At 51.2% G+C, this 27931-nt stretch overlaps 17 protein-coding genes across 17 annotated transcripts; 6 read left to right on the top strand and 11 right to left on the bottom strand.

The window, feature by feature from the left end:
• Positions 1-51: 51 nt before the first annotated feature.
• RHO25_007279 (uncharacterized protein) lies at positions 52-1720 on the top strand (the record flags this gene model as incomplete). The annotated part of the gene is made up of 4 exons (XM_023599475.1): positions 52-176; positions 232-630; positions 689-1566; positions 1617-1720. 4 exons carry the CDS (start codon positions 52-54, stop codon positions 1718-1720), a joined length of 1506 nt encoding a protein of 501 aa, XP_023449280.1.
• Positions 1721-2264: 544 nt separating this feature from the next.
• RHO25_007278 (uncharacterized protein) lies at positions 2265-3527 on the top strand (the record flags this gene model as incomplete). Its single annotated transcript, XM_023599474.1, has 6 exons — positions 2265-2358; positions 2412-2548; positions 2604-2838; positions 2898-3074; positions 3124-3449; positions 3504-3527. 6 exons carry the CDS (start codon positions 2265-2267, stop codon positions 3525-3527), a joined length of 993 nt encoding a protein of 330 aa, XP_023449060.1.
• A 460-nt stretch (positions 3528-3987) lies between these two features.
• On the bottom strand, positions 3988-4896 carry RHO25_007277 (uncharacterized protein; the record flags this gene model as incomplete). The annotated part of the gene is made up of 1 exon (XM_023599473.1): positions 3988-4896. One exon carries the CDS (start codon positions 4894-4896, stop codon positions 3988-3990), a length of 909 nt encoding a protein of 302 aa, XP_023449278.1.
• A 1038-nt stretch (positions 4897-5934) lies between these two features.
• On the top strand, positions 5935-7592 carry RHO25_007276 (uncharacterized protein; the record flags this gene model as incomplete). The annotated part of the gene is made up of 5 exons (XM_023599472.1): positions 5935-6069; positions 6116-6331; positions 6383-6428; positions 6485-7119; positions 7170-7592. 5 exons carry the CDS (start codon positions 5935-5937, stop codon positions 7590-7592), a joined length of 1455 nt encoding a protein of 484 aa, XP_023449558.1.
• Positions 7593-8025: 433 nt separating this feature from the next.
• RHO25_007275 (uncharacterized protein) lies at positions 8026-9018 on the top strand (the record flags this gene model as incomplete). The annotated part of the gene is made up of 1 exon (XM_065602924.1): positions 8026-9018. The coding sequence occupies one exon, from the start codon at positions 8026-8028 to the stop codon at positions 9016-9018; it is 993 nt and encodes a 330-aa protein (XP_065458996.1).
• A 1981-nt stretch (positions 9019-10999) lies between these two features.
• Positions 11000-14277, bottom strand: RHO25_007274 (uncharacterized protein; the record flags this gene model as incomplete). The annotated part of the gene is made up of 13 exons (XM_023599471.2): positions 11000-11053; positions 11107-11345; positions 11401-11727; positions 11781-11927; positions 11989-12020; positions 12077-12207; positions 12269-12610; positions 12667-12884; positions 12939-13307; positions 13357-13509; positions 13562-13641; positions 13690-14148; positions 14252-14277. The coding sequence occupies 13 exons, from the start codon at positions 14275-14277 to the stop codon at positions 11000-11002; spliced, it is 2577 nt and encodes an 858-aa protein (XP_023449059.2).
• Positions 14278-15455: 1178 nt separating this feature from the next.
• Positions 15456-16619, top strand: RHO25_007273 (uncharacterized protein; the record flags this gene model as incomplete). The annotated part of the gene is made up of 3 exons (XM_023599470.2): positions 15456-15544; positions 15592-16525; positions 16590-16619. 3 exons carry the CDS (start codon positions 15456-15458, stop codon positions 16617-16619), a joined length of 1053 nt encoding a protein of 350 aa, XP_023449416.1.
• Positions 16620-17466: 847 nt separating this feature from the next.
• RHO25_007272 (uncharacterized protein) lies at positions 17467-18117 on the top strand (the record flags this gene model as incomplete). Its single annotated transcript, XM_023599469.2, has 1 exon — positions 17467-18117. One exon carries the CDS (start codon positions 17467-17469, stop codon positions 18115-18117), a length of 651 nt encoding a protein of 216 aa, XP_023449415.1.
• Positions 18118-18539: 422 nt separating this feature from the next.
• Positions 18540-19144, bottom strand: RHO25_007271 (uncharacterized protein; the record flags this gene model as incomplete). The annotated part of the gene is made up of 2 exons (XM_065602923.1): positions 18540-18566; positions 18629-19144. 2 exons carry the CDS (start codon positions 19142-19144, stop codon positions 18540-18542), a joined length of 543 nt encoding a protein of 180 aa, XP_065458995.1.
• A 356-nt stretch (positions 19145-19500) lies between these two features.
• RHO25_007270 (uncharacterized protein) lies at positions 19501-20082 on the bottom strand (the record flags this gene model as incomplete). Its single annotated transcript, XM_023599468.2, has 2 exons — positions 19501-19530; positions 19585-20082. The coding sequence occupies 2 exons, from the start codon at positions 20080-20082 to the stop codon at positions 19501-19503; spliced, it is 528 nt and encodes a 175-aa protein (XP_023448871.2).
• Positions 20083-20365: 283 nt separating this feature from the next.
• On the bottom strand, positions 20366-20987 carry RHO25_007269 (uncharacterized protein; the record flags this gene model as incomplete). Its single annotated transcript, XM_023599467.2, has 2 exons — positions 20366-20395; positions 20457-20987. The coding sequence occupies 2 exons, from the start codon at positions 20985-20987 to the stop codon at positions 20366-20368; spliced, it is 561 nt and encodes a 186-aa protein (XP_023449668.2).
• Positions 20988-22120: 1133 nt separating this feature from the next.
• On the bottom strand, positions 22121-22795 carry RHO25_007268 (uncharacterized protein; the record flags this gene model as incomplete). The annotated part of the gene is made up of 2 exons (XM_023599466.1): positions 22121-22189; positions 22250-22795. 2 exons carry the CDS (start codon positions 22793-22795, stop codon positions 22121-22123), a joined length of 615 nt encoding a protein of 204 aa, XP_023449413.1.
• A 512-nt stretch (positions 22796-23307) lies between these two features.
• RHO25_007267 (uncharacterized protein) lies at positions 23308-23876 on the bottom strand (the record flags this gene model as incomplete). Its single annotated transcript, XM_065602922.1, has 2 exons — positions 23308-23319; positions 23376-23876. 2 exons carry the CDS (start codon positions 23874-23876, stop codon positions 23308-23310), a joined length of 513 nt encoding a protein of 170 aa, XP_065458994.1.
• A 493-nt stretch (positions 23877-24369) lies between these two features.
• On the bottom strand, positions 24370-24977 carry RHO25_007266 (uncharacterized protein; the record flags this gene model as incomplete). Its single annotated transcript, XM_065602921.1, has 2 exons — positions 24370-24381; positions 24438-24977. 2 exons carry the CDS (start codon positions 24975-24977, stop codon positions 24370-24372), a joined length of 552 nt encoding a protein of 183 aa, XP_065458993.1.
• A 490-nt stretch (positions 24978-25467) lies between these two features.
• On the bottom strand, positions 25468-26565 carry RHO25_007265 (uncharacterized protein; the record flags this gene model as incomplete). The annotated part of the gene is made up of 1 exon (XM_023599465.1): positions 25468-26565. One exon carries the CDS (start codon positions 26563-26565, stop codon positions 25468-25470), a length of 1098 nt encoding a protein of 365 aa, XP_023449412.1.
• Positions 26566-27319: 754 nt separating this feature from the next.
• On the bottom strand, positions 27320-27517 carry RHO25_007264 (uncharacterized protein; the record flags this gene model as incomplete). Its single annotated transcript, XM_065602920.1, has 1 exon — positions 27320-27517. The coding sequence occupies one exon, from the start codon at positions 27515-27517 to the stop codon at positions 27320-27322; it is 198 nt and encodes a 65-aa protein (XP_065458992.1).
• Positions 27518-27667: 150 nt separating this feature from the next.
• On the bottom strand, positions 27668-27931 carry RHO25_007263 (uncharacterized protein; the record flags this gene model as incomplete). Its single annotated transcript, XM_065602919.1, has 1 exon — positions 27668-27931. The coding sequence occupies one exon, from the start codon at positions 27929-27931 to the stop codon at positions 27668-27670; it is 264 nt and encodes an 87-aa protein (XP_065458991.1).

The raw sequence follows: 27931 nt of genomic DNA, 5'->3' as shown, positions 1-27931 counted from the left end.
CGATGAAAGCAATAGCCCATTGACGATAGTCAGTTGTATCGACGAGGCGACATGGCACAAGAAATTGGTCTAGTTGCTCCGAATGGACGATCCTTCAAACTCAACACTGGACTGTTCATTGACAACACTTTCGTTTCAGCGGCCGAAGGGGGCGAAATTGTCAGTATCGATCCAGCGTCAGTAAACAAAGATTCAACAACAATGTTCCGGACGTACTGATATCAGCTCTAGTACCGGCAAATCGATTGCCACAGTCCAAGCTGCTGGGGCCAGAGATGTGGACATCGCAGTCAGAGCAGCCAAGCGTGCACTTAAAAGCCGCGAATGGACAGCAGTGACAGCCACGGAACGCGGCATGGTGATGTCGCGTCTCGCAGACCTGATCGAGCAGCACAAGGAAGTCTTCGCAACCATCGACGCCTGGGATAACGGGAAAACATACAATGAAGCACTGACGAACGATCTACCTGAAGCTATTCTCTCCATTCGTTACTACAGCGGGTGGGCAGATAAGTCTTACGGTCAGACTATCGAAACAACGCCCGAGAAGTTTGCCTACACGATCAGGCAGCCCATTGGTGTTGTAGCTCAAATCATTCCGTGGAATTATCCACTTTCGATGGCAACATGGTTGGTCATTTCCTTTCCACTCCGACTATATTTCCAGAGACTAACGACTTTCTTCAAGGAAACTGGGGCCTGCATTGGCATGTGGCAATACTGTCGTGCTCAAAGCTGCAGAACAGACACCATTGAGTATTTTGCTATTGGCGCGTTTGATCGTTGAGGCAGGCTTTCCCAAGGGCGTTGTTGACATCATCGATGGCCTTGGCAGAGAGGCCGGCCAAGCGCTGGTCAATCATCCTCTGGTAGACAAAATCGCTTTTACCGGATCAACTGCGACGGCAAGGGAAATCATGAAAGCTGCTGCTCTTACGTTGAAGAACATCACATTGCAGACCGGAGGTAAATCGCCTCTCATCGTTTTTCCAGATGCAGACCTAGAGCAAGCTGTGAACTGGGCTCATTTGGGCTGCATGAGCAATCAAGGCCAAATATGCACAGCCACTACACGACTTTTCGTTCACGAAGATATCTACGATGATTTTTTCAAACATTTCGTTGCAAGGACTCAGCAAGTAAGTCTGGTCGGCGATCAGTGGGACGACAAAACCTATCAGGGACCGCAAGTATCTCGCCTTCAATACGATAGGGTCATTGAATATATCGAAAAAGGAAGGTCTGAGGGCGCGACGGTGGCCTTTGGGGCAGAAACAATCAAAGGTACTCCGGACGGCGGATTCTTCATATCTCCGACCATTTTTACAGACGTTCGGGATGATATGACAATCTACCGAGAAGAAATTTTCGGCCCTGTCGTGACTGTTTGCAAGTTTAGCTCGGAGGACGAAGCTATCTCACGGGCTAACGACACCACTTATGATCTCGGAGCGGCGGTCTTCACTAAAGATCTGCAAAGAGCACATCGTGTGGCTGCTGAAATTGAAGCAGGAATGGTATGGATTAATAGCAGCCAGGATTGCGATCCACGGGTCCCTTTTGGTGGTAGGTTGTTTGATCACTTGCTTTTGGTGGCAGGATACTAATTATGCTAGGTGTGAAACAAAGTGGTATAGGTCGAGAGCTTGGTAGTGCTGGGCTTGAAGCATACTCGCAGATCAAGGCTGTGCATATCAACATGGGCAACAGATTGGCTTGAGGCAAGCTGGGTGTACGACAGAGATCTTATAGGCCTTGGGGCTTTGCTGCGACAGGGGTGTGTATCCGTCTGGCTTTGCGCGCGAAGTCATCTACAAACAATGTAGCAGCTGTCTCAATTGACCATGCAGGGGCCGATGTCAAAATATTTCAGCACATAGAAACTGAACATGATGTGCACGTGTCAGAAAGGAGCACAAGCTGACATGGACCATCTCCAGCCTTTGCAAAAGATACCAAGCCATGAAATGGAAAGACGGAAGTTTCGGACTGCATCATAACAACTGGAGATGGCATTCCCAGCGGTATGCTCCGACACGGTGTGAACGCCTGTTACGCTAGCTGCGCCGTAAGTGAGCCAGCTCGGCCCGCATGCTAGTAGTGCAAGTGATCCCGAGGAAGGTCAGCCCGAGGGCGTCCTATCAAGGTCAATGTAGCAGACAGTGGGCATAGAGCATATGCAAGTACTCTGTGGTCACTTCCTCTTGTAACTATTGTCCACCTGCAGAACTCCTTCAGTCAAGCAAAACAGCAATCTCACAACAATGGCTAATCGCGGCGAGCGTTTCGATCCCCATGTACACACCATTTGTGATCTGAAGCGACTGGGAAGCGCTCAGCTGCCTCAGATGTATAGAGGTCGGTCGACACGAAATTGTAGATTCTGGGAGCGCTAATTCGAGACCTACTAGAGTATTACAATGAGGGAGCAATGGATTTATTGACCCTGAAAGACAATGAGGCTGCATATAGACGATATATGATCAAACCAAGGATATTCAGAAACGTTGCCAATGTCGACACGTCTTGTGAGATCTTTGGGCAGCGTGTACGATGTCGCCGATATGATCGTTCCCAACAACTGAGCTAATGTTTTCTGTTAGGTGAGCATGCCTCTCGGCTTCAGCCCTGCCGCAATGCACCGCTTGGCACATCCTGAAGGGGAGCTCGCTGTCTCAAGAGCTGCAGCCAAACACAACATTGCCATGGGCCTATCGTCCTACGCCACGGAGCCCCTGGAGTCGGTGATAGCTGAAGGAGGATCGAATCCCTATGCCATGCAGCTTTGTGTCCTGAGAAACCGTGAGATTTCTCATCAAATGATTCGAAGAGCAGAAGGTAGTTCTCAGCGTCTTTGTCCGACACAAAGATGAATGTGCTGATGAAATATTCAACAGAGGCTGGATATAAAGCAATATTGGTCTCCGTCGATACGCCTTTGCTTGGTCGAAGACTAAACGAGCACCGCAACGAGTTTACACTGCCCGAGGATATGGGTTGGCCGAACTTGCTTTCGGACGGCAAGAAGGAACTTACCGGAAGATCGAGCGCCGAGGACAATGACACAGACTTTGGTCAGTATCGATCAAATCGCACGGACTGAGGCATACTGACTCGTTGTAGATCCGACGCTCACTTGGGAAACCGCCGTACCTTGGCTTCGGCGTCAAACAAAGCTACAGATTTGGTTGAAAGGTATCACCGCCGCAGAGGACGTGCGTCTCGCCATAACACACGGGGTTGATGGCATCCTCGTGTCCAATCATGGGGGCAGGCAATTGGATGGGCAGCCTGCAACATTGGATTCGCTGCGCGAGTGCGCGGAGGCCGCCGGAGGCAAGATACCAATTGCCGTCGATGGCGGCATCAGGCGCGGATCCGATATCTTCAAAGCACTTGCTTTAGGCGCGACGCATTGTTTTGTTGGTCGGATACCAATATGGGGCTTGGTATGATTCCCCTTTCTGTCTCCATTGCATGAAATATTGCTGACCACTTCACAGGCTGTAAGTTGCGTGATCAAATAATACCGTTCGGCCGCTAATATTGGAATCTGCAGTATAATGGACAAGCCGGTGTTGAGTTGGGGCTGAAGATTCTGCACCACGAATTGAAACAGACGATGGCATTGGCGGGCTGTCGAACCTTAAAGGATATCACTCGAAGCCATGTTACCTTTCTAGGACAGAATGGCGCACTGGCAAAGCTCTAGAAGTCAAGGAGATACTCGTCTCAGTTAACTGTTTACATCTGAGTGACATGGATCCCGCAGAAGACGTGTATTTCTTTTCAATTGAGCATCTGTCAAGCTGTTAGTGGTATGAGATCCATACTGGTCAAGTGAGAAGAGTCGGGCGATATAGAAATTATCATCGCAGAGACGAATGGCCGCATTCATGGACTAACAAAATCGCACGCAGCCCCTCGATAGTCGATTGGAGCAGGATCAGTTGAATGAATTCCCTCGTATGGACGAGACATCTACATTCACACAACTTGTACGCCAGCTTCAACCAACAGATCTCTCAATCTGGACGTCTCACCCTTGCCAAGAAGAGAGAATGGCTTTCTCAAGCCACCCGTAGACCACCCTCTGAGTTCCATACCGGTCTTCACTGCCCCAGCATAATTCCCCTCCTCGAGAAGGGCACATATCGGCCAGATCTTCTTCCACAACTCGCGGCCTCGCTTCAAATCGCCTTGCACTGCAATCGCATCATATAGTTGCATGGACAGTTCCGGTATGAAATTTGTTGCTCCCCAAACGCCTCCTTTGGCACCAGCCGCCAAGCCGTAGAAGGTCAAAGTATCCCAGCCGTTGAACGTTGTGATTTCTCCAGAGCGATGGAAAAGAAGCTCGGTCAAAGCAGGGCCATCCCCCGAAGTATCTTTCATGTATTTGACGCCAACAGATGATAAACTTGCAATTTCTGCCGGCGAGAGCTTGGTGCCAGTAGCAGAAGGAATGTTATAGTAGACGAGGTCCAAACCAGATTCTTGATGGATCTCGCCAAGGAACTCCTTCAGCTGATCAAGATTCAAGGCATCGTAAAATGGAGGCACAACCATCAGAGCAGATGCCCCGGCTTTCGATGCATGGACTGCAAGTTGCACGGCTCGATGGGTGGAGAGGTCACCAATGCCTGCGACAATGGGTACCCGACCTGCAGCCGCTTTCACGCACTCTTCCACCAGAATTTTGCGCTCCTCCACCGATAGCACTGTGAACTCGCCTGTGCTTCCGCCCGGAACTAAGCCATGAACGCCAGCCTCAATGAGTCTGTTGATATGCTGGTGAAGAGCTGGCACATCGATTTGGGTCTGGTCTGAAGTGTAAGGCGTTATCAAAGCTACCATGATGCCTCCAAGCTCTGCTGACGGTGGTGCGGATCCCATGACTGCTAAATTGTGTGTTTGTGATTCTGTGCGAAGAGCAAGAAAGCGTGTCTGTAAATCTGTAGAATGGAAATATGTTTCTCTCCGTCACCGGGTGGCTTCTAAGTACCTGGTGAAATGGAGAAGGTGTTCCCGGCCCCGATTGCATGATGGCAGTTAACCACGAGTGATGACCTGAGACTTCGAGACAAGTGCCAACTCGCGAACGACAAATCGACTGCGTCCAACGTTAATTTGGTGTGCTCTCCGCACAGCCTTGATTGCTCGTCTGCATCAATTGTTGGGACAAAATGGCGCAGAAATGCTCGCGAAGGAGGAGATACCAGGAGCGCACAGTCTCCAAGTTCCCACAGCAAAGAGCGTGGAATAAACCGCCTTGGATCCTGTTCTGTTTGTGACGGCAGGCCGCTCACTCAATGCCCGAAGTCCCGTCCCCAGACCATCGATAGGCCAAGCTGTGGAGGTGTGAGACAAATCATGAGACCAACATTTACGGAGGCAGACCTGAATGCTTTCGTGACGTTTCGTCTAAGCTGTCGCAAAGTGACACCGACCGATCGCTGCACAAATTTCCTGTTTGGGTGTTGATGTTGCCAGTATCCCTGTCGCCTCGGACTCCATAGCCGACCTGGTTTGACCTGAACGATTTCTACATAATCGAGCTCGCTCATGTTATTGGGGACGGAAGCATAGTCCAGATTGCTTGCTCACACTAGAGCGCAGAGCGAGGAAAGAGTTCTCGTGAAACGATCGTCTTGGCATCTTGGATCACGCAGAAGGTTTCCCCGGCCAGTGACAATGTTGTACCTTGTACATCGGTAGCCAATATACAAGGCTAGCGCCACGGCAGACAACAGCGCGCCACTGATGATACACACCTTCCCCAGATTACTGGTGGAACGAGGCTGAGCCTAGATAGGCTAAGATAGAAGCATGCAATGAGGGGTGCCGCTCGAAGATATGAATGCCCAATGCCTTTCTTCTCCACCCCAAGTCTGACATCGATCGAGCACATATTCTCGTTGTTGCAATCTCACTATGGATTACGAAAAGGGTGAAGCAATCACACCTATGCCTTCGAACACCAAAGTCGCCGGTGAAGTCTACGCAGCAGATGGGCAAGAAGATGCTGTCTTTGGCGAAATCGTTGATACTGGTCCAAACTATCGCAATGTGAGCTAGATGTCGCGTGGCTGCCGTGCGGTACTGATCTCTCCAGGTTGGTTGGCTTGGGACTACAGCTCTTATGCTGAAGACTCAAATTGGACTTGGCGTTCTCTCCATTCCGTCGGTCTTCGATACTGTTGGCATGATACCAGGAGTGATTCTCTTGATCACAATCGCATCGCTCAATGCATGGAGTAACTACATGGTTGGTGTCTTCAAGAACAATCATCGTGAGGTGTATGGCATCGATGATGCCGGGAGAATCATGGTAAGGCCAACCCTGGGGACTGGAATATTGTGCTTTTAGCTAACAACGTAGCTCGGGAACTGGTGTCGTGAAATTCTCGCAACTGCATTCGTGCTATGTAAGTGGTCCTTATTTCTCCATTTGTCCAGAAGAGCTCTGCTGAATCGATGACAGATGAGATCTTCGTCGCCGGTGCCGCAATGCTTGGTGTATCAATCGCACTGAACGCTCTCTCCGCACATGGCGCTTGCACTGCCATTTTTGTCGCAGTCGCTGCCATAATTGGTTTCTGTCTTGCGAGCATCCGCACACTGGGAAAGATTAGCTGGCTGGCGTGGATAGGAGTCACATGCATTATCGTCTCACGTAAGGTCATCCTGGGCAAGTTGTTAAACGTCACTAACCTGCATTCGATAGTGCTCACATTGACTGTGAGCGTTGGCATCCAGGATCGTCCTGCAGCCGCACCGCAAGACGCCGTCTGGGTTTCCGACTACAAACTTGTCGCACAGCCGTCTTTCCGTCAGGCTATGTCGGCCATCTCGACTTTAGTCTTCGCCTACGCTGGCACGCCAACCTTCTTTCCAATCGCCGCTGAGATGAGAGACCCGAAGATGTACAAGAGATCGTTGATGGCCTGCCAGGTTACGGTGACACTGGTTTATCTTGTCATCGGTATCGTCGTATACTACTTTTGTGGCTCATATGTGGCCTCGCCAGCTCTCGGCAGTGCCGGAGTCCTTCTAAAGAAGATATGTTATGGCATCGCACTTCCGGGTTTGATCGTCACAACAGCACTGATCACTCACGTAAGTTTGCGGATCTTTCACAGACATACTGCAGCTGACCCTCTCTACAGATGCCGGCGAAGTATGCTTTCGTACGGATACTCCGTGGCTCTCGACACTTGACACACAACACGATCGTACATTGGAGTACCTGGCTGGGCTGCGTCCTCGCCGCGACTATTATCGCATATGTCATAGCCAGCGGCATACCCGTCTTTGGCAGCCTTGTCTCCTTAGTCGGTGCTCTCCTCGGTACATTCTTGTCATTTCAGCCGATGGCAGGGATGTGGCTCTATGATAATTGGTCTGACGGAAAAGGGAAGAAGAGCATCCGCTGGATGGGAATGGTCGCCTTTTGTGGATTTATGCTTGTGATTGGTACTTTCATTATGGTGGCTGGCAGTTACAGCGCGATTGCACAGATCATTGACGACTACAATGCCACGGGAGGCTCGGCAGCTTGGTCGTGCGCAGATAATTCTGGTTCTGCTTAGTTGCTGAATTTCGAGCTTAGCAGGTCCGGTTGCTGTACAGCTTCGAAACACAAAGATTGTTATAGCCATTGCCAGGATGTACCTTTGTCTCTCCAGGATGAGAAGCTGCGTAGCTCACGAGGTTGACGACGACACAATTCGAACTGTAGGACACTGCCGGAGTTGCGGAATGCGGCCTTAGGTCGGGTTTCCTCACATAGGCGCTCGTGCATTATCCTGGTATTAGCTCCCAAGTCAGACCAACGTAGCTTCCACGTTCGAGGGGTTTCTGCCATTGTTCTGGAAGCAGCTGCATCAAGGGGAGCGGGAAGAGAACCAGTTCTGATACACCGACGTGTTGGATGAAAGAACACTTGAACCTGGAATGAGCAGTGGCACGCGCCTGACTTGGAAGGTAGTCCTGAGGCAGGTATCGTTTGACTTTGCCAGCACCATGGTTCTGCTGTCAAACTCAAATGGTGTACACCTAATCTTTCTTCAGCTCTTCCTACAAATGCTACCAAGTGTTCCCAGTCCACGTACTACAAATGCTACCAAGCGCCCTCGAGCCGAGAACCTCAAAATAGCAGACACGACACCACATTTGCATCGCATCATGGACAAGTGCTACGGTTATGGAGAGAAGAGGCTGCCTTCCTACACGGAGGAACTTTCCTCGTACACGAAGGAGCCGCCGCCCTATACGTTGTATCCCAGAAACTCGAGAACCAGTTGCTCACCTGATATCACCGAGCGTCTACGCAAATTCCTCTCCTTCTGCTTGGCTGTGGATTACGAGCTCCACACACGAACCCCAGACCAGATCACCTTGGACGATTTTTGCCACTTCGCAGGCCTCGCAAGACGGTGTGACAAAGCTTTCCCGAGCTCTAGGGGGCACATCATGAGCTACGTTGGCAATGTCGTGTCAGATGACCCCATCATCACTGAGCATCTCCTCAAGCCAGCTCAAGCGCTTGGCATACCTAATCAAGCTGTGTTGAGTATGCTGCGGATCTTTGTCGGCTCAATTGGTCCCCTACGCGTGGTCTTCTTCGGTGGATATCACTCCTACGTCAATCACCTCAGGCGGGTGTTTGGTCTCAGAACCCTGGCTCGCAAGCTAGTGTTTGATCGTAAAGAACTTTTCAAGGCTGTGCTACCCGCAGAGGATACGGATTTGCTCCACAGAATGATTGCTGCCAGTCTTCGACAGCAACATAGATTCTTCGAGGAGCTGGATGAGGTTACTTTGGCTTGGAAATTGACGTTAAAAGGCAGAGGTGTGCTCAGGAGGGAAGAAGAATACCGGGGCGGCAAGAATGGAATGGACTTCCAAACGAGGTGTACGATCTATCAGGACGCCTGGATAGATTGTCGCTTTGCGTGCTTGCTTGGGGCAATTGGAAAGTTCGCCGAGGTTGTTCGGCGGTTTAGATCGAGATGAGACGAGCAACGACGTCCCGCACCAGCAGGGTCATGATAGCTACACGAATGTCAAATATTTGCTCTATAAGGCTTGCAAGCAATGCCCTTACCGTAGCAATGAGTTCCAATCGGTACGAGCTAGGCTAGGTGCAGACAGTAAATTGAGAACTGGCAAAAGCTGCCATTGTTACTCTCTCGCCGCATCCTTGATCATGCGACTGTCCTGCTCTGCCCGACAGGATGCCTCAGAGACGACCTTTTGATGCAGAGATGTGAGAAGCGAAAAAGTGCTGACGAAGGTCACGGGAACAGCACACCGTGTTGAAACGTGGTTTCCGGATTCCTTTCGGCGGAAGCTAGGCTAGTTGCATTTCATTTCGGTAGACGCTAGTGAGGCCTGACCCTGTCTTGCAAAGATGGTACGGGAAAAGCAGCTGGTAGCACGACAAGGTAGAAAAGGGCAGGAAATATGCGCAGTGTCTGTGCTCCTAAGGGCACGATACTGCGAGAATATATACGCCGAACAATCCCTTCAAGACTTGTCCTAGCATACATTCATACTCGCAAAGAAGCTGTTCGACGTACCACAACACGCTACAATGCAACTCAATCTCTCCATGATCTCTACCATACTTGCCATCTCTATGGCATTGTTTGTGGGGCAGACCAATGCCTTCGATGGTTGTGGCTGCGGGAAGTGCGCAGGAAGCCTGAATGTAAGCAGAGTTTGCCTACAATTTACTGAAGAGCCCTGCTGATGTGTTGTGCCAGTGTATACCCTGCTCTCTTCCAAGCGATCCAGAATGTTCATAAGTCACATGCTATACTGAGGAGGATAAGAGAATCAAGAGGAACGAGATTCTCAGACATTCTGCTACACAAGGGAGGAAGGAAGACCGCAGAAGTGCGAGTGGATCGCCGTACTCGCAGACCTGGGCACATGTTGTACTAGCTAGTCCCTTACCTACGCATGCGCTTCACATATCATCAGTCCGTGTCGTTCTCAAGTAGGCCCGACTTATGCATGCAGGAGGATGTAGTTTCAGAGCGTATCGACGAGAACTCTGGAGATAGCTGGCCCGATGAGACTTCAGTGCCGAGACGTGTATTCCCTGTTGAGTGGCCAATGTCTGCGCTCCGTCCAAACGACTCTCTTGGCGTACCAGGGGCTGAACGCTAGTCACTCAGCCCTATGTGAAGACTCAGAAACTCAAAATGTGTAGCCGGATACCGAGAATGGTCCTCGCCCTGCTGACGCTACTAAACCATTCGGAAGTCATTCCAGCATGGGTCTGCGTCTCCAAACATGCAGCGTGAACATCGGCTTCTTCGATCAAGGACAATGCGTGCTGTACTAGTCGTCTGACACCCACTCCACGCCATCAACGACGATCTCTGGGTCGATAAGCTACACAAAATGAGCACATTGATGGCCGAGTACAAACTCATGCTGTTCCTGAAGGCTTCATGTTTGCTTTCACCAGACTCTTGTTCCCCTGCTCAGCAGTTCTGATCACTCCCGACGAATATATCCTTCGCTCCCCGTCATGAGATCTTCGGACCATGTTGCTTCGCCAGACACGATGCCCCGAGAACGCCTTGTAGGGCAGAGTGACGAGGAGTGAAGGGGTTTCGAGGCCACGGAAGTCTGGTTCGCATTGTCGTAGCTGGTATTAAGTTTTTGTGAGCTCTCTGATGCAAAGCTATCATCTGTCAGAACAGCGGAATATCTTACATCAGCATGCTGATTGATCTGTGTCCAGAAAGTTCAATTTGATTGATACAGAAGCTCGCCTACTGCTCGTCCGGGAGTTGCAGAAGAGTTGTATGTGAACGCAAGGGAAAAAGTCTAGTATTGCTTCCAGCACGCGCCAACATCGACCTCCTTCACCTTACTGGGACTGTGGCATTCTCATGTTCCATCCGCCGCCCAATCCCCTTGCCGACAATGCCGTTTGTTGATCCTGAATGGCTTAATGCGTCGGTGCCGTTGCCAAGCATCATGATATTATCCGTGAAGATTGATCGTGCATATTGGTTTTGTACGCTTGAATCTTGATGACTCTTAGTTAGCTCTGTTCTTCACGAGCGCACTTGATGAACTTACTGGATCGAAAGGCTCTTTTTCTGGTGCTTTTTTGGCAACACCACTTGCCCAATGCCATTGCTCCAGGTAGGCTGCCATGGCAAAGGCCGCCAAGTTTTCTGGGGATTTGAGTGCACGCTCGGGTTCATGTTGTCCAAGATCTACACAAGATGGCCATCCAAATGTTTTTCGCATGCTGCTGTCGTATGGAGCCTCACCTTGGGGTTTTCCTGTGTCGTCAACAGATGGTTCGTCGATAACTGTGGGTTTGATTAGCCATTGGAGATCGAAGAGGTTGAACATGCAGCTGCTTACATTTCTCGATATAGTGGAACATCTCGTGGATCCAGGTTGACTGGAGGTACTTGTCGAAATGGAAGTCCTGGCCCTCTTTAATATTGGTGGACTCTTCTTTCACCGACCATGTGTCGCTGGAGAGAATGCTGTTACAGAAGCCCAGGACAGTTTTCGTAGGCGTTTCGACCACTTGACCATAGGTTTGCCGACCAGGACACCACCCGGCGTGGCGGAAGGTGTATCTACCTGGAAGTGGCGTATGTTGACATTCATAAAAGCTTTTTGCCTTTTCAAGTCCAGCGAAGAACCAAGCGCCATGAGGACATGGCTCGTTGGGAGATAATGCTGGGAATGATGTCAGCAAAAGTGCCTCTGCGAGCTTCCAATCAATGACCGACATTTCGCGAGAGTGTATTTTCCTTCATTGGGCGTTCCAGCGTCCCTTGGGTCCACAGACGTGGCTTTCAAATAGACGAGAGCGTTGTCGCCGCATTGTAGGTATATCTGGCTCTCGATACCGTACACCAAGAGGTACTGATAGTTTTCTGTACTTTGTCAGTAAGGAGCTCGACTCTTATCAAGATGCAAACCCAGCCTAAGTGTTACCTGCTAAGAGAGTAGGACTTGAGTCTCCAAAACTAGACCCAGTTAGTGATAGCACTGTATGGCGTAGAGCAATTGGAAAGCCACTCACAGTGCTCGGAAAATTTGCTTCAGCCTCAGCTGTTCTCTTATCTCCTCTGGGTTCGACGATTTCGTTGCCGCCAAAAGCTCCGCCTTCTGTTTAGCAATGCTAAGGATGTCAAGGATGTCTGCCCACGCAGACTTCAACTTGGTCTCATGGCTCTTGCAGGACCCAGGAAGCGACGCGTTTGTGAAAGTCTACGCGGAAAAAGTTCTCGAGTTCGCGCGAGGCATATTCATCTTCTCGCTTCAGGGGTAGTCCCTCTTTGGATACCTCTGCAGTAGCGTCGTCATCATTTGCCGAAGTTTCCCTACTCGCTTGCTCAGCGTCGATAGTAGAATCAGAGTTACCATCGTCCTGGGGTTCCTGGTTTCTTCTCTTGTGCTGCGGCACAGCATTTCTTCTTGCCGGGGAATTGGGTTGCAACGTGTTCGACTCGTCACCGGAGTGATGCGAGTCGCTGGACCCGGTATCCGATTCCGATGATTGATCGGAATCGTTCGTGACTTCAGGCGGGGTCGGGTCCGGTGGATATACTTTGATCTGGTGGGGATTAGCAAATGTGTTCGTCACATAATCTCTCGTCTTTCTCTACTAACAGGATCAAAGTCATCCTCTTCCGGGCATTTCTTTGCCAACCCACTCCCCCAGTGCCACTCTTTGAAGTACATTGCCGCGGCGAACAGGTCCATGTTCTCGGGAGAAACAATTGCGCGCTCTGGCCTGTGTTGACCGAGATTTACGGCCTTGTTCCAGCCATACGTTTGTTTTCCCGCCCACAGGCTGCCATCGGATTTGAGTGCGGGTCCATCAAGCCCTGAGACGAATGTCAGTATTGGGTGCCTATGATTGGCGTATACAAGGTTCTTACAGCGTTGGACGTAATGATACATCTCGTGCACCCAGGTCAGAGCCATTGAATGACCAAGCCGATCGCCCTCCTTGATACTATGCGCCCCAGCAGCGGCCGACCAGCTCTCTCTGTTCAATGCCTCAGGACACCAGGTCACTATCCTCCGTTTAGAATTCCAATTCCAGGGATCAGATGGAATGGTATACTCGAACCAAAAACTTTGCGCTAGGTTCTTGCCGAGCTTGGGATCGCTCATGCAGACATCTCTCCTGACCAGTTTCTCACCTGGTTCAACAGAATGTACCTGACAGGAGTAGAAGCTGTCTTTTTTCGCAAAACCCTGCAGGATCCAGGCCCCGTTTGGACACGGAATGTGACTTTCACTCGCTGCGCCAGTTAGTGTTCAGTTCACTAATGCCACAGTGCCGATACTCACGTCTCGCGATTGTGTGCTTATCTTCTGCTGATGTACCCGTATCCCGAGGATCTATATGGTCGCCCCTGACGTACAGAAAGTAATCTGAGTCACAACGCAAATAAGGCTTCTGGGGGAGTTCGAGTTGAGCGGAGAGCACGCCGCCGATTCGATCTATCCATGTTTAGTAATACACGAGGAAGTCGATTTCCGGTCGGACACCGACCTTCGATGATCTCTGCCATGGTTCTATCGCCCAATGGTGTGCCAGGCTGATTCTTGAGCTTTGAGTGAGGCTTGCCGAATCTGTAGAAATTAGCTACTTCCCATTGTTGCTGGGCATGAAGGGCTAACAAAGCTCGAAACGTCTGCTCCGCACGAATCCACTCTTCCCATCTCTCAGCCATCGCAGGCGCAGGCATTGAGGACTTCAGCATCGTCGCTTTGCCGGTCGCCACTCGAAGCATTTGGACGGTTTCTTCCCAAGCCTCTGGGACTTTGTTCTCCCAGCGGTGGCAGCTACCGGGAGCATCTGGCTTGAACTCGTCATCAAAGTAGTCCTCCAGTGTCTTATGTTTCGTCTGGGTATCAACGCGCGCCAGGAGAGACATGCTTCCGAAAGTGACGTTCGTGCTGTGGGCATCATTGTGCAGCTGCCGGCCTAGCGTGGCAGAGGCATCAGGCAGAGGAGCATGAGATGAGCTGGCCAAGGTGGGCAGTGCTGATGCTATACCGATCCAGTCAGTGAAGCAGCATAGATGAAAGAGGAGAACTGGAATGAGCAGTGGGTGAGCCATCTCAATGAGCAGGACACTGATGCAGGGGTCAGTAGTAAAAGCTTCGAGAATATGTAGGCATGCAGGTACAGATGCAGGACGGAACACGATGAAAGCTCAGTATAAAAGCTTCGACGAACGTCAAGGACGCATGGGCATCGATCATATTGAAGGCTCAGCAGCAGAGCTCATACGGGCTGTTCTGACTTGTGATCGTCTTCCAAGGCTGCTATAGTCACGTAGAGCTTGGTGGCAAACAATTCCAGTGCGTTTGTGCGGTGGTCATGCCAGTATTCTTTTCACGACTGCAACGATTGAGGTTAAATCACGCTGCTTGTGTCACGATCGAAATGCAGAGTCGGGGGCTGCGGCTCAAGATCTCATTGCGTGCGTAGTGACCATCACCGTCGCTGATTATTGACCTGAAGTGGGAAGCAAAGTGGCGTCAGCCGTGGTCTCCTTGATTGTTCCATTGCCCATGGAGTGTCTAGCCATGGAAAACTGCCTCTGGACAGGGAAGAGAGTCTTTGTTGGCTGTTTCAGTCGTCCCCTGGGCGCTGAAAGCAGTCCATATTGGCAAGGCCGTGGATGGTACAGAACACTGCTTGACTCGAGATGGAATACTAGCAGCACATCCTTTGCCGCGCTCTCGATGGATGGGCTTGCCGCAGTGCCTCCAGCCCGCGGAGTAAGGAAGAAGATGTGGTGAAAGAGTGATTGTTTTGATGAGGCACATGAGCCAATGCTGTCAGGACTTCGGTGGAAAGATTCCCCGATGCCAAGCATACCATTTCAAATCCCTCGCCGTCGCGTCGCCATCAGATGCTTCACCGCCGGTTTCCTACGCCTGAAAGCTCACCGACCGAGTCAATGTCTCCGAAAAGATTTTGAACGATTTTGAACTGGCCTTTCTTGAATGCAGAGACTTCTTCGCGACGGATGGCTGAAGGCCATGATTTCCAGTGGAAAATGGAACTTGGCCAGAGAGTCTTCGTATGACTCAGGAACACATTCCCCTGCAGACTTCGTGCACTTGCGGAGACACGAATGACATTTTGACGCGGTATTGATGAACAAACCAGAGGATAGACGAATGTTGGCGACTCTACAGCATCGCCACAGGATGAGAGAGGATGAGTCGACGCCAAGACATTCCTTCCTGAGGCACGGCTGAAGAGATATAATGCAAGGCAGTCGCCATTGACAACACCGACACTTCACTTCATTTTGGTTTGGCAGCTAGAGCACATTCATCAGTGGTTCTCCAGACCGCAAGACTTCTTTCCAGCTCTCTCGCAAAGCCCATTCACCTATAGTCCTCAGAACAAGTCGATTTCCTCAAGAATGGAGGCCAACACACTTCTCTGCAGCACATGTGCCACAAGCTTTGATAGCTCCATGGAGCGCAGAGAGCATATGCGGAGTACATGGCAGTACGTTTGCTCCTTGTTCGTCTCTTGGCCGGTGCTGATTTGTCCAGTGTACACAACGTCAAAAGAAGAGTGGATGCATTGCCTTCTGTTCCACTTGAGTTCTACCAAAACGAAGTAGTCGAGCCATCTCACCACAGTGAAGAGGCCGATTCTTCCTCTTCTGCGAGGTCCGGTGCTTCTGCCGTCGAAACTCTTGCGCCCTCAGCCTCCACGTTACCAGCAGAAGCAACGACGCAGTCGAGCTCTGGAAGCGATGCGACAACCGACGACGCAGATGAGGACGAGTCCGACTGTCTCTTCTGCAATAAGCGCTTCGACAATCTTCAGGAGAACCTCGATCACATGCACCAAGCACACAGCTTCTCCGTCCCCAACGCGGATGACCTGGCAACAGACATGGACACTTTCATCACATATCTCACCCTCGTTATCGAGACCTACCACTCTTGCCTCTACTGCGGCAACGAGAAGCATTCCAAGGAAGCCGTGCAAGCACACATGTTAGACAAAGGTCATTGTCAACTCGACCTTTCCAAAGACTCGGAATACTTGGATTTCTGGAATGTGGAAAGCGAAGTCGCGACTCACTTCAACTCTGCGCACGCCATACCATCGACAGTAGACGACTTTCGACTAGCCTCAGGCCAGATCATCTCCAACAGACACGCTGGTCGCGGCTCCGTACTAAATTTCCCGAAAAGGCATTCGAATCCAGAGTCATGTGCACTAGCGCTCATACCAGCATCATCGCACCGACTTTCCACATCTTATTCCGACCTCACCCCCTCCTCTGCCTCTGATCATAAAAGGCGAGCGCTCGCCCGTCGTGATGAGCTGGGAGTTGTTGGCCTCTCCGACCTCCAGAAACGCGCCTTGGCGGTGACGCAGCGCAAGGCCAAGACGTCGGAGGATCGGGCCAACAACAAAGCACGCTGGGTGCTGGAAAACACGGGCAACAAGGTCAAGCAGAAACACTTCAAGGTCGGTTCCATGTGTCGCTCCGGACTGTTCATCGACCCGACCATGTTCTAATGCCGCTTCCCAGCCCGACACGCCTGGGAGGAAGAACGGATGAATTGCTGGACAAGTCCGCCGCCGTCGCTCGATGAGCTCTTCCCGGACGCTCGCACTTCCAGGGTCGCCCGATCATCATGCATCTGCGCGAATAAGAGCCTCCTCTGCTGTCTTACGTCGGAGCCGCCATTCCACAACGACAAGTGTCAGCTGCGATTCCAATTGCCGGCTGCGCACAGAAACAGCCATCGGACGGGACAATGACTCGCTTCCTCCACAAGCGTCTAATTACGTGCAGCTGGGCGTTGCAAGTACTGCATGTGCGAGGTCCGCTCAACCAAGCTCGCTTGCGCAGCTGGCAAAGCTGTTATGGGGGCGAAGCTCTGGAAGCTCGGCTCACAGCATCTCAGCAGCTCGAAAAATCTGTCATTCTCGCCAAGCCTCGTCGCAAATTGTCCTCGGAGACCTCGCCATCTGGTATGGCGTGCTCGAAGTTCAGACGCACACAGCTTTCATGTGCAGACGTTAGGGTCCCAGCAATCTGACACCCCTCGAGCTTGACAATGCCCCACCGAATCCACCCGCAATAAGCTAGCATCAACATGCTTCCCAGGCTAGTCGACTCAACTCCACACGCCAACAGGACACTACGTATGGGGCTTTGACGTCCGGGAGTATCCATAGTCCGCGACTGACGCTATCCGCTGCGGATCGGGATGATGGATGAGGGGTATTCAATGCTTGAGGGAGGTAGGTCATATAGGCAGCATGTTCGCTGGGAACAATTCCAATTTTCATTTTTCCACAGACACACCTTTCTGAGCATTTTTCTCAATTTCTCAGCTCTCTACCAAACCTCTCACACACTTTCTCTACCAAATCTCTCAACCCTGTTCACGCTCACAAAAATGGCCGCCATCGCCACCGACCCCGGCAACAACCGCTTCCTCGAAGCCGCCTACAAACTCAAAACCGGCACCGAAGCCGAATGCAAAGCCCTCTACGAAGAATGGGCCGAAACCTACGACGACGACGTCCTCACCGGACAGGCCTACGTCGGACCCATGCTCACAGCCGCAGCAGTCAAATCTCACGGCGGAAACCTCGAAGGCGAATGTCTCGATGCTGGAACGGGGACGGGACTTTGCGCTGTGGCTTTACATCAGGCTGGAGCGAGAACTATTGATGGGATTGATTTGTCCGAGGGGATGTTGAGGGTTGCGGAACGGACGAAGGTTTTTAGGGAGTTGAAGGCTGTGGATATGTCGAAGGCTATTGATTTGCCCAGCGATAAATATGATGTTGTGACTTGTGTTGGAACTTTCACACTCGGACACGTCGGGCCTGTACCTGGTCTGTCGGAATTGACGAGGGTGTTGAAGAAGGGTGGGGTTATGGCTGTGACGATTATTGATGATATTTGGATTCCGCAGGGGTTTAAGGCTGAGGTAGAGAGGTTGGAAAAGGAGGGGCAGGTGGATGTTCTGAGCACAGAATTGGCGGATTATAGGAAGGCTTTCAATGTGCGGGCACGACTTGTGGTGCTGAGGAAGAAGTAAATGTATGCCCAGTCGTGGAGAGGTACTGGGTACAGGTCGTCACAGCTCAACCTTCGTGACATTGAGGACCTAGATTATCGAAGAGATTTTGTTACAAGTAGATGTTACAGATGGGGTGGAAGTAGCGTTGAACTTTTATCCGTTTCTTTGTGCGCTGAGAACATCTGCTCTGGTTCGGACTCTCATTGATAAAACTGCAGCTGACAGACCGTTGCAGCTTCTATTGCTTGCGCTGCTCAGCTTTCCAATCGCTGTCGTGCTAGTTCACTGCCGCACAGCTCCAATTCATCGCCATCTTCCAAGGTCAGTAATATTAGAATTACGCCGCCGTCAAGACTCAGTTCGCCGAGAAGTAATTACCGGCATCGCCAAACATCATCTTCCACAAAACCGCCACGAAGAAAAAGGTCTCACACAACTGACTACTGTCTGAAATCCTCCTCTAGTGCCTGTCGATATCAGTTAGCTATTCCCTCTCAACCCGTTACCCGCACTATACGTTAGAGCTTACCTCTTCCAACCCTTCCAACACCACCTCCACCTCCCCATAAACTCCATGCGTCATCCCCTCAACATCCCTCCTCGTACCCTCATCATACTCTTCACCCATCACATCCCTCAGAAAAATCCTCCCGTTCCCATTCTTCAAAATCTCTACATGCTGTCTATCCATCGTGCCGATCACACTCTCGAGCATGATAGTACTGCAGACGATGAAAATTGACTTCTGGTCGCCGTAGAATGATTTGGCATACTTGTTCCTGCTGTGACGGTCGACGTGGAGGAGATTAGGAAAGGCGTTGTTCGTGGTTATGTGGTTTTGGGAGTAAGGACTGAGCGTGCTGGCGAGGGGTGTGGAGAAGAGGTAGGAGAGGTGGAAGACGTGGATTGAGGGGCTGGCGGTGAAGGTGAGGGAGTAAACTTCGTCGTAGAGTTCTTGAGGGAGGGACTGTACACGATCGTGAAAAGTGGGAGTGTTTGGAGTGCTGTTGGGTGTTGAAGCTCTTGAAGGTTTTGATGTAGACATGGTCGTGGGTTTGTTTGGCGACATTTTGGTAGCTGTACTACTTGCAAGTTCCTCGGGCTGTGAGGGTCAGTGAGATGGGACCGTATGGTAAAGGCCTGTTACTTTATCATAAGTAGAGAATGAAGCTGTCCAAAGTGAATGAGACCTCGCGAGTGATGAAGCGCTATTCACTTCGGCACAATTTTTATCAGATACGCTAGTGACAACAGCCAGCATTTCCTGCTATGCGATCTGGCGGTATTGAAGAAGTTCCTGGTGCTTTTCTTCTGTGTCCCTAGTCTCAAAAAGTATGTGCAACGAGCTCAAAATGACTGCGAGCATTCTGCGAGCTGCAGCACTAGTAGTCTGATATGATCTTACTTTCCATCGAACTCATCCTTCAGAACCTATACTTCAGTGTCAATTCAGTGATGTTTCCACGTTGCTGTCCCTGAACTCACCTTTTCCAGACCCGAGAATACCAGTATTTGCTCAACAGTGTCAAAGCCCCGCAGCTGACACCGAAGCGTAAACAATTGCTGACGATACGAATCGAGCTCATCACATCGCTCTCCCCTGACGTACAGCCGCAGCAGAGGCAGATGATCTTCTTGCACAGCGCGGAGGACTTCAATAAGGTCGTTCCAGCCAAATGTTACCAGAATGCTTCCTTGGCCGAAATGGGATTTTGCGAACTGCGTTCGGCTTGCCCGGTCGACGTGCATCAGGTGAGAGAACAGTCGATTGCGGACGATACGCGTTTCGATAGAGGAGTCGGCACCTTCGATCGAAGGTTCTTCTTCGCGAAAGCGGAGCTCGTAGAAAAAGCGGATTTTGGAGGCGGCGGTGAAGGTCCAGTTGTAAATCTCGTTGTACAACTCTTGTGGTAGGCCCTCGAGTCGCTCGCGCAGAGCTGTGGTGTCTTCTCCTTCGTGCTTCGCTTGGTTCGTTGGCGACATGATGCTGGGTGACATGGAGTTACTGTGCTGTGACTGAGTTGGGAGTGTGGGAATCTTCAATGCTGGGGGATGAACGAATACCAATCGTCATTTTGACTTGGAGACAAAGGTGAAGGAAGTGAACGGCGATTGGCACGTGCTGCCTCATTCACCTCGCATCTCTGTTCAGTGGCGACCGATCTGGCTTCTGCGTCAATCTCCTTGTCAACCGCGAGTAGCGCAGAGTACACGTAGGATGCCATACCGCTCACCTCAAAAGCTGCAGTACAATGCAGGCAGATGTCTACTGCCCACCAAAGTCGCGCTTCAGAATCTGTTCTCCTTTGTCAACTTTCTCCCATGTCTAGATCTGACCACAAAGCCTATCAACTCACCTCTTCCAGGCCTCTACACCTCACGTATGGTCGAACACAATCAAAGCTCGACTCGTGTCGTGTGATGAGGTCCTGGTATTCTCCATCATACCCTCCTGATTCGTCTCTCAAGTACAACCGCATCCACAGCACATGTCTCTTGTCCATTGCCTTCACCAGCCGGTCAAGCATGACGATCCCGAACACAATAATGAGAGACCATTGTCCGAAGTGTGACTGAGCATATCTGGCACGAGTCCTCCGATCGACATGCAAGAGATGCGAGAATGCTTTATTGCGACTTACGTGTATCGAGCGTCCGGGTTTGAGTTTGCCGGTTGGGTCCTGATCTCCTACTGGCCGTACATTTTCGGGGTAGATCACGCGAACCTCTGGTTCCGCCGTGAAAGTCATGTCATAGATCATGTCGTATAGCTCTTGTGGTACGTTCTCCCGATGATCACGGAGGGCGGCAGTGTCTTCTTCGGTGGTGGTGGTGTAACTTCCTGCGCTCTTCACCTCGTTCATCGGCGGCGTGGTCTGCGGGCACATGGCATTCGTTGGCGTCGTTCTCGACGCTAGTGCGCGGGGCGGCGTGGTGTCTTGTGCGGTAACACTGCCTCGGTGGGTGGTGTTGTGGGGGGAGTAAAAGGTCGCGCGGCGGGCGGAGAAAGCGAGTTGAACTCGTGAAGCTGGCGCAAGTGAAGGCAGAAGGTGGGGCATAATTCATGCGGTTCTCATGCACGATCTGCATGACCGTTTGTTGCTGCCTCCTTCTCAGGCTCCTTCTGAAAAAAGGTTTGCCGGTTCCGGTGTCACTTCCACTTCCACCTCTGCATTTACATATGGTAGTCGCACACTACCTTACCTTCCACCTTACCACTACCTTCCTTCCACACCTACCGACACCCTTTTTCCGAAGGCGTCGCGTCAAGCCACACGCGACAAGCCAAGTCGGGCTGAGGAGGAGACAGGTTGCGGCCTCACAGAGCCGATGGTGCGATCCACAGGCTGCCATAGCCCATCCTTCTGTGCATGCTCTTCCTCTCGCCTCCTCTCACTCCAGACCTGAGAAATGCACTGCTGGAGGACGATGATACGGATAGCATCCTTCTAGATGCGACCAGATTCGCTTCGCATGTGCCTTATCGGCCTCGTCGCCCATCGCGTTCCTGACGTAGACTCGTAGTAGCGGCACATGATCGGAATGCATTTTGGTGAGGAGTGTCGGCGCCCATCGCCGCGGCATTGTTCTGGGAGCCATTGAGTCGGATGCTCGGCCGCGTGGCCAGATGGCGATGGAGGTTGATGGAGTATAGGAGAGAGGAAACGGTTTGATGTCAGGTGCACAAATTCGAGGAAGTGGTGAAGGAGGCAAATCTGAAGCTTAAACGCAACGTTCACCCGCTTCACTTCCGACTTTACGCGCAGCCCTATGCATTGGCTGATCTTGGTAGCCCACTACTGTCCGTGCGCATCATTCGCTCAACGTCTCATGCACCATCACGCAACTGCAGCACCACATCGCCGCCCCGATTAGTGTTTTCCTCCTGAGCGACTCGACGAATACCGAAGGTGGTATTAAACTCTGCTCTGTCCGGTGTAACCCTTCGAACCGTACTTGTTTGTTCCATTCGTACGCGCGCATGCAGACGCCACTGGATCCACTCTATCACAACCACCTCTCAAGCTGGTTTTGGGTAGTTCGATGAACAGGGATCATTTGTCTCGAACCCGAACTCGAGCTTCACAGCCTAGTTCTGTGTTAGCAGTGCTTTACTAAAGTAGTTGACAATGGGTTTTCGCCATCTTACTTTCTCCAAGCCGGAAAGAAATATCCTCTCCGGAGGAGGAGATGGATGTATGTAGTGCAAGGTCATCCTCGTCCACTTTTCACCGTTGTCGGTGCCGAAGATCTCGCTAACGTAAAGTCGCAATAGCGGCATATGCTCAGGTGCAATGAACTTGTATAGCTCGCGGACCCCGTACTCTCCACAAAGGACGATAATGGAATCCTGGCCAAAGAAGGATTTGGCGAATTGCAATCGACTGCGACGGCTCACAGCCATAAGGTTTGCAGGAGGACGTTCGTCGCGGGTCATGTGCTTGTGTTGAGGGGCTCCAGGTCCGTAAATCGGATGAGGGGCGTATTCCATGGCGATGGCATAGCGCAGGTTCGTCGGCTCGTCAGTGTAGACTCGAACCTTTGCATCGGCAGTGAAGGTCAACCGGTAGATCTCGTCGTACAGTTCTTGCCGAAGTCCCTCGAGGCTATTACGGAGGGAAATGGTGCCATCGCTGCTGTCCGTCGCCTCATCACTCTTCGCCTGGACAGTGTGCGAGATCGTGTTGGAGGCCATGGAGCTCGATTTCCGGCCATGTTCCTTAATGGTTGTTGGACAAAGAAGGGTTAGGCACGGAAGGTAGGGTCAAGCGACAATGATGAACGAGTTTTGAGAGAAGTGAATGGAAGGCAACCACCACAAGCGCTGCTTCATTCCCACTTCACATGCACTGCCCTGCATAAGCTAAGCTTCGCTGCACAGCCCGGCAAGACACTTTTCAGCTCTCACATGACACCACCAACTGTCCCATTCCAACGTTCTGTCCACGAATTGTATGTTTGCACGATCCCCCTGCGCACATGGCCAGCAGAAGAACTGCTGTCTCCCAAACACCCAGTTTCCTGCGGCACATGCACGCTCGAGGCCGTGTAAGCCAACTGAGAGCCTTCGATGATCTCGGGGACAGAAGAGCCTCTGATGCGATCGCTTTGAGGGCGTACTGTTCGCCCGTTTCGCACTCTTTCAGACGGCGAGTATGCACTGCGGTCCCTATCTGAGTCCAGGAAACGAACACCCAGTTCCAAGTGTCAGACAGTGAACTGCAAATTACGATTTGTCAGTCTGTCTCATAATTAAGCCTGATCGAGAAACATACCTCATGCCCAAGCGTATTGAAAACGATCTTATCCGTAATCTGGTAGCCCCAGCGCTGTCTGATCTTCCATTTCCTCCATGCTCTGAGGCGGCGCAAGTGCTCTTCAGTTCTTTTGAGAGGCCCACCCCAGCCCACTTGTAGTTTTCCAATCAATAGGCGATGCTCGGGATCCAGTATCTCAAGAAACGGGCTCAGATGAGCAACTCCGTTTATGATAACGGACTGGAAGAAAGACGCGGCGTACTGACGTCTACTCGCTCGACTCACATAAAAGAGGCTGTCGCGCGAAAACGGCGTAACGTCGTATACTTCTGCAGATTGGTACGTGAGGTGCAAACTGAAGTGATCTGCGACTTTCATGGCAGCATCAGGACGGTCCTTCGGGTGCCCAAAGCATCGGATTTTGGAGTCAGGGGTGAAGGTGAGATTGTAAATGTCGTCGTAGAGCTCCTGCGGCAGTTGTTGGAGCTTTCGACGCAGTAAGAGGGATTCTTGCGCCATACTGAGGCGCCTGCAGTCCCAGCGAAGAAGATCTCCTAGAGTTGGAAGATATGTGACGGTTTCTACATGCTCACAGTAGTACAGTTCTGATGAGGAAAGCCTTCTTTTGACTTGTTAAATAAGATGACCAGGCCAAGCAAGGGATAATGGCACATGCCTGGGGCATATTTTGAGCCACTATGGAGTGCTGCTGCTGCCTAAGCCTGCGTGCTTCCGTCTGTAACGCTCTAGGCATCTACATTCCTCACACATCTCGAGGAAGAAATCTGTATCTTGACTGCCCGCGGATGCACCGACGTCCGCGGAAAGCTTCGAAGGTGCCATGAGCCTATGTGATGAACACAATGCTCCTGGGACATCCGTGTTCTCCAATGTGTCTCTTCCATGCAGGTGCTGAGTAGCTCTGTTCTTCTCTGGGAATGCAACGACGTTAAGGGTCTCTGGAAAGATCGAAAAGCTCCTGAGCATTCTCTTGTACTTTTTTCGCGTCCAGTCAATAATACACCTGTCAGAGAAACATGTCAGCGGCTACGCAACATCAGTTAGAGTTAATGATCCTACCTCTTTGCCGCCCAGAAAAATCCACACGAGTTTGTCCGCAACCTCTGAGCCCCAGCGCTCTCTCGCCTCCTCCTTATCTTCCGGGCAAAGAAGTTGATGGTATCGGTTTTGAGCACAATCAGGATGTCTCTTGATATGAAGTCGCAATGTGGAAATCATCGGAAGGTATTCAGCAGGCAGGACGTTGAGAAACGCGTGCAATTCTCCCAGGCGATCAGTGTCGAATAAGTCTTCAGCGGATGATACAACGGCAACCTGGTTGAAGTATGACGCAGCATAGAGGTTCCTGCTAACTCGGCTGACAGAGAAGAGGGGATCTCGCGGGTACGGTTTCACATCGAAGGTCGTCGAGGAGATATCGGGTGAGCTGAATCGGGTGTAGAACGAGCTCGCGCATTCCGGTTGATTCTTTCGGGCAAGGCATCTGACTCGAGAATCGGCGGTGAAGGTCAGCTTGTATATGTAGTCGTATAGCTCTTGGGGAAGGCTTTCGAGTCGTTCGCGTAGCGCGAGGCTGTCGGCTTGTACATCTGCCATCATGTCGTGGTTTGGGATGAGGAGTCAGAGCTTGTGTGTTGTTACGGAGATGTCGCACTCTCGTCGCGTACTTTGAGTGGCAGTTGTGTTGAAGACAACAAAAAGAGGAAGAGACCGGCAGCTACCCACGTGACTCTTGTGAGCAGCACGATTCACTGCCTTTCACAAAACCCTACCAGGTATATACTATATAGTATTGGGAATGCAATCTGAGACGGGGAATTTGACCATTGGCGTTGTTGAAAGAGTTTGGGGCTCCCGGGTCTCTTGGAATCGCTTATAGGAGGACGTCGAGATGAGCAAAGGGCCTGAGCTCTCACATCTGAACCGTACTCATAATTAATTCATCTTCTGCAAGCCATCTCGTCATGACTCTACCTGTCACCGAGCACCGCTTGCGCTCATAGTCTCTGCAGTGTCTCTCAGACCTCTCTGGTGCAGAAAACGAACCATAGCCTAGTAATTATCGCCAATCCTGCCATTCAATTGAACTTCAGCGTCTTGGGTCGCTTCCTCCGTGCCTCCCTCTAGGAAAGATGATATCGCGCAGTGCTCTTCTGGCTCGAAGTGAGGGCGCTCTCGGGTTCGGATGAACCAGTCTACCATTGCGGCGCAGAGGGGCGCCTCTGACATTGAAAGTCTCCCTTCCATACTCGTCTCCAGCGAATGCTTGCCGAGGGACGGCAGAAGCGCCAAGCTGGCCTGCAACGGATCTCTCCTCGTGCTTTTTGACCCGAGCATCCAAAACTTCTCGAAAGCGCAGATGGCTGATGCTCTCCACCTTATTCGCAAATTCTATGTCGATACGCTGCCGCAGAATCTCGCGCAGACCCTCGGTCAAGAAGCCAAGATAGTAAATCTTTGGAAGAAGCGCAAGCATTTCTGGGTCCATAAGCAGAGCCCAGTTCTGTATCTCTTTGAAGCCACATACAACGAACATGGAGTCTGGATTGCCGAAGTAGGATTTCAAGAATTTCTGGCGGCTGTGTCGATCAACGCGAGATAGGTCTGGAAGTTGCTCATTGACGCCAACAAGGTGGCTTGGGTATCGTTTGGCGATCCATTCCGCCGACGGCATGGTCGAGTCGAGCGAGATGGAGACCCGGATCTTGGCGTCGGCGGTAAAGGTAAAGTCGTAGATCTCATTGTAGAGTTCTTGTGGGAGGTCCTGGAGACGACTACGCATCGTGGCCACACTGGTGGCTTCGGCAATTTCTTGATTGGCAGTCATGTTTTTGTTTTCGATGATTCGTGCGAGGATGTGCGCATAAGTTTGCTCATGCTGATATATCACGTTCTCTTCGAGCGTGCTATTGCCTCGCATAATGCCCTTGTTTTTGGGCACGCTAGTGGAAACGCGCCCTTTGCAAAAGTGCTTGGGGTGCTTTGTCTCGTCGTGTGGCGCAATGCCGACAAAGCCTTTCTGTGTGTTGTTCTCTGGTAAAGGGGCTTTGTCCTGTCGACCAGAAATGATGCGTGATGGTTTGATGGCGCAAGGAGAGATTCGTAGATCGAGCTTCTCATACGATGCATGTGGTGAACGAAAGATGATCGGGTGAACGGCTGCCAAGCGGCAACATAGAGCACCCATAAGTCGCAAGGGTGATGAAAGTGGTCAGAAGTGTGGGAAAGTAGAGTTGCGAAATGATGGTAAAGGCCAGGTGGCTCATAGACCAAGCAAAACTCTGTCTCACCACGACAATGAAATTTGAGACACACAAACGGGCACACAATTTGCCATGAGACGTTCAGACCGCATGCCAGCTGGTGAAGATCCCTTGATCGGCTCAAGATCCTCAGCTGTTTAGCAATTCTTTTGACAAAAGACTTCGCACAAGTCTTCCTACATATGCGCGGGGGCGGAACACCACACATCGCACATGAGATCACAAGATCGTATGTGGTGGCGCCTTTGGAGTGGTGTTTGAACGGTGGATTGTGGTATTCGGTGAAGAAGAAGAGAATGGGAGTGGTGGATGTGCGATGAGCGGAAATTTGAGGGGCTTGCCTTCAATGATGGTCTGATGATATTCGAGCCTAGAGTGACAACCGTACATGTCATCCCCTGCGAGTTACAGACTCTTACTCCATCATCAAAACTATACATTCTATGCCAACTTCCATTATGTACCGACGGCTGCACTTGGGCTAAATAAGAATCATAGCATGGATCGCCGACAACATCGATTCAAGCTTTGGTCCTTCCCGTCATACCTACTGCCTCTTCATAAGCGGCACCATTTGCTTCCTTTTCAAGCGCTCTCCTTCCTCCACGGTATGCGAAACGATCAAGCAGCGCTGCTGGTCTGCTGATATCAGAAAATTCCTGAAGAACAGCCGAGACGTCACAGACCTCCGCCAACGGTTTCAGCACCATTTGTCTCGCTCTCAGTCTCACCAATAACGTCCATGCCCGCCTCTCCCGCCTCCGTGCCCGTCCTCTTGTGAAGCTTAGCATGTGCGTCGATCAGCTGCACAGCATCTTCCAGCAGACAAATCACAGCTTGCTCCCTGTACGGAGCAAGAAAGTCGTCCTCGTCCATTCTTTGCTGTATGAACAATTGCAAGTCGGACGAAGCGACAGGCACATGGATCTTTTGAATCAGGTCGAAGTGTTCGGGGCTGATCGTCGAGCGCCTGATAGCCGCACTCTTGGCGGCAGGTGTAATGAAGATCGAACCCGAAGTACCGAATTAAGAAGTGGCGAAGAGTTTTATGCTGGCCCGATCGACGTGTAGAAGATGGGGGAACCGCTCGTTCAGAGTTATTGTCGGGCATTCGAGCTTCAGCACCAGCTTCGCGAGTGTGATGTCAATTTGTGCCTTCTTGTCGGTGTACACATGTAGCTTTCTACCAGCGGTAAAGGTGAACTTGTAGATGTAGTCATAAAGCTCTTGCGGCAAGCTTTCGAGGAGATCACGGAGGATCGGGCTGTCGATGTCTTCAATGGTGGCCAT

Source organism: Cercospora beticola, chromosome 5 (assembly GCF_033473495.1).
Source record: "Cercospora beticola chromosome 5, complete sequence".
NCBI classification, from domain to species: domain Eukaryota; kingdom Fungi; phylum Ascomycota; class Dothideomycetes; order Mycosphaerellales; family Mycosphaerellaceae; genus Cercospora; species Cercospora beticola.
Note: the sequence above shows the minus strand (reverse complement) of the source record. Positions and strands in the feature narration are given on the sequence as shown.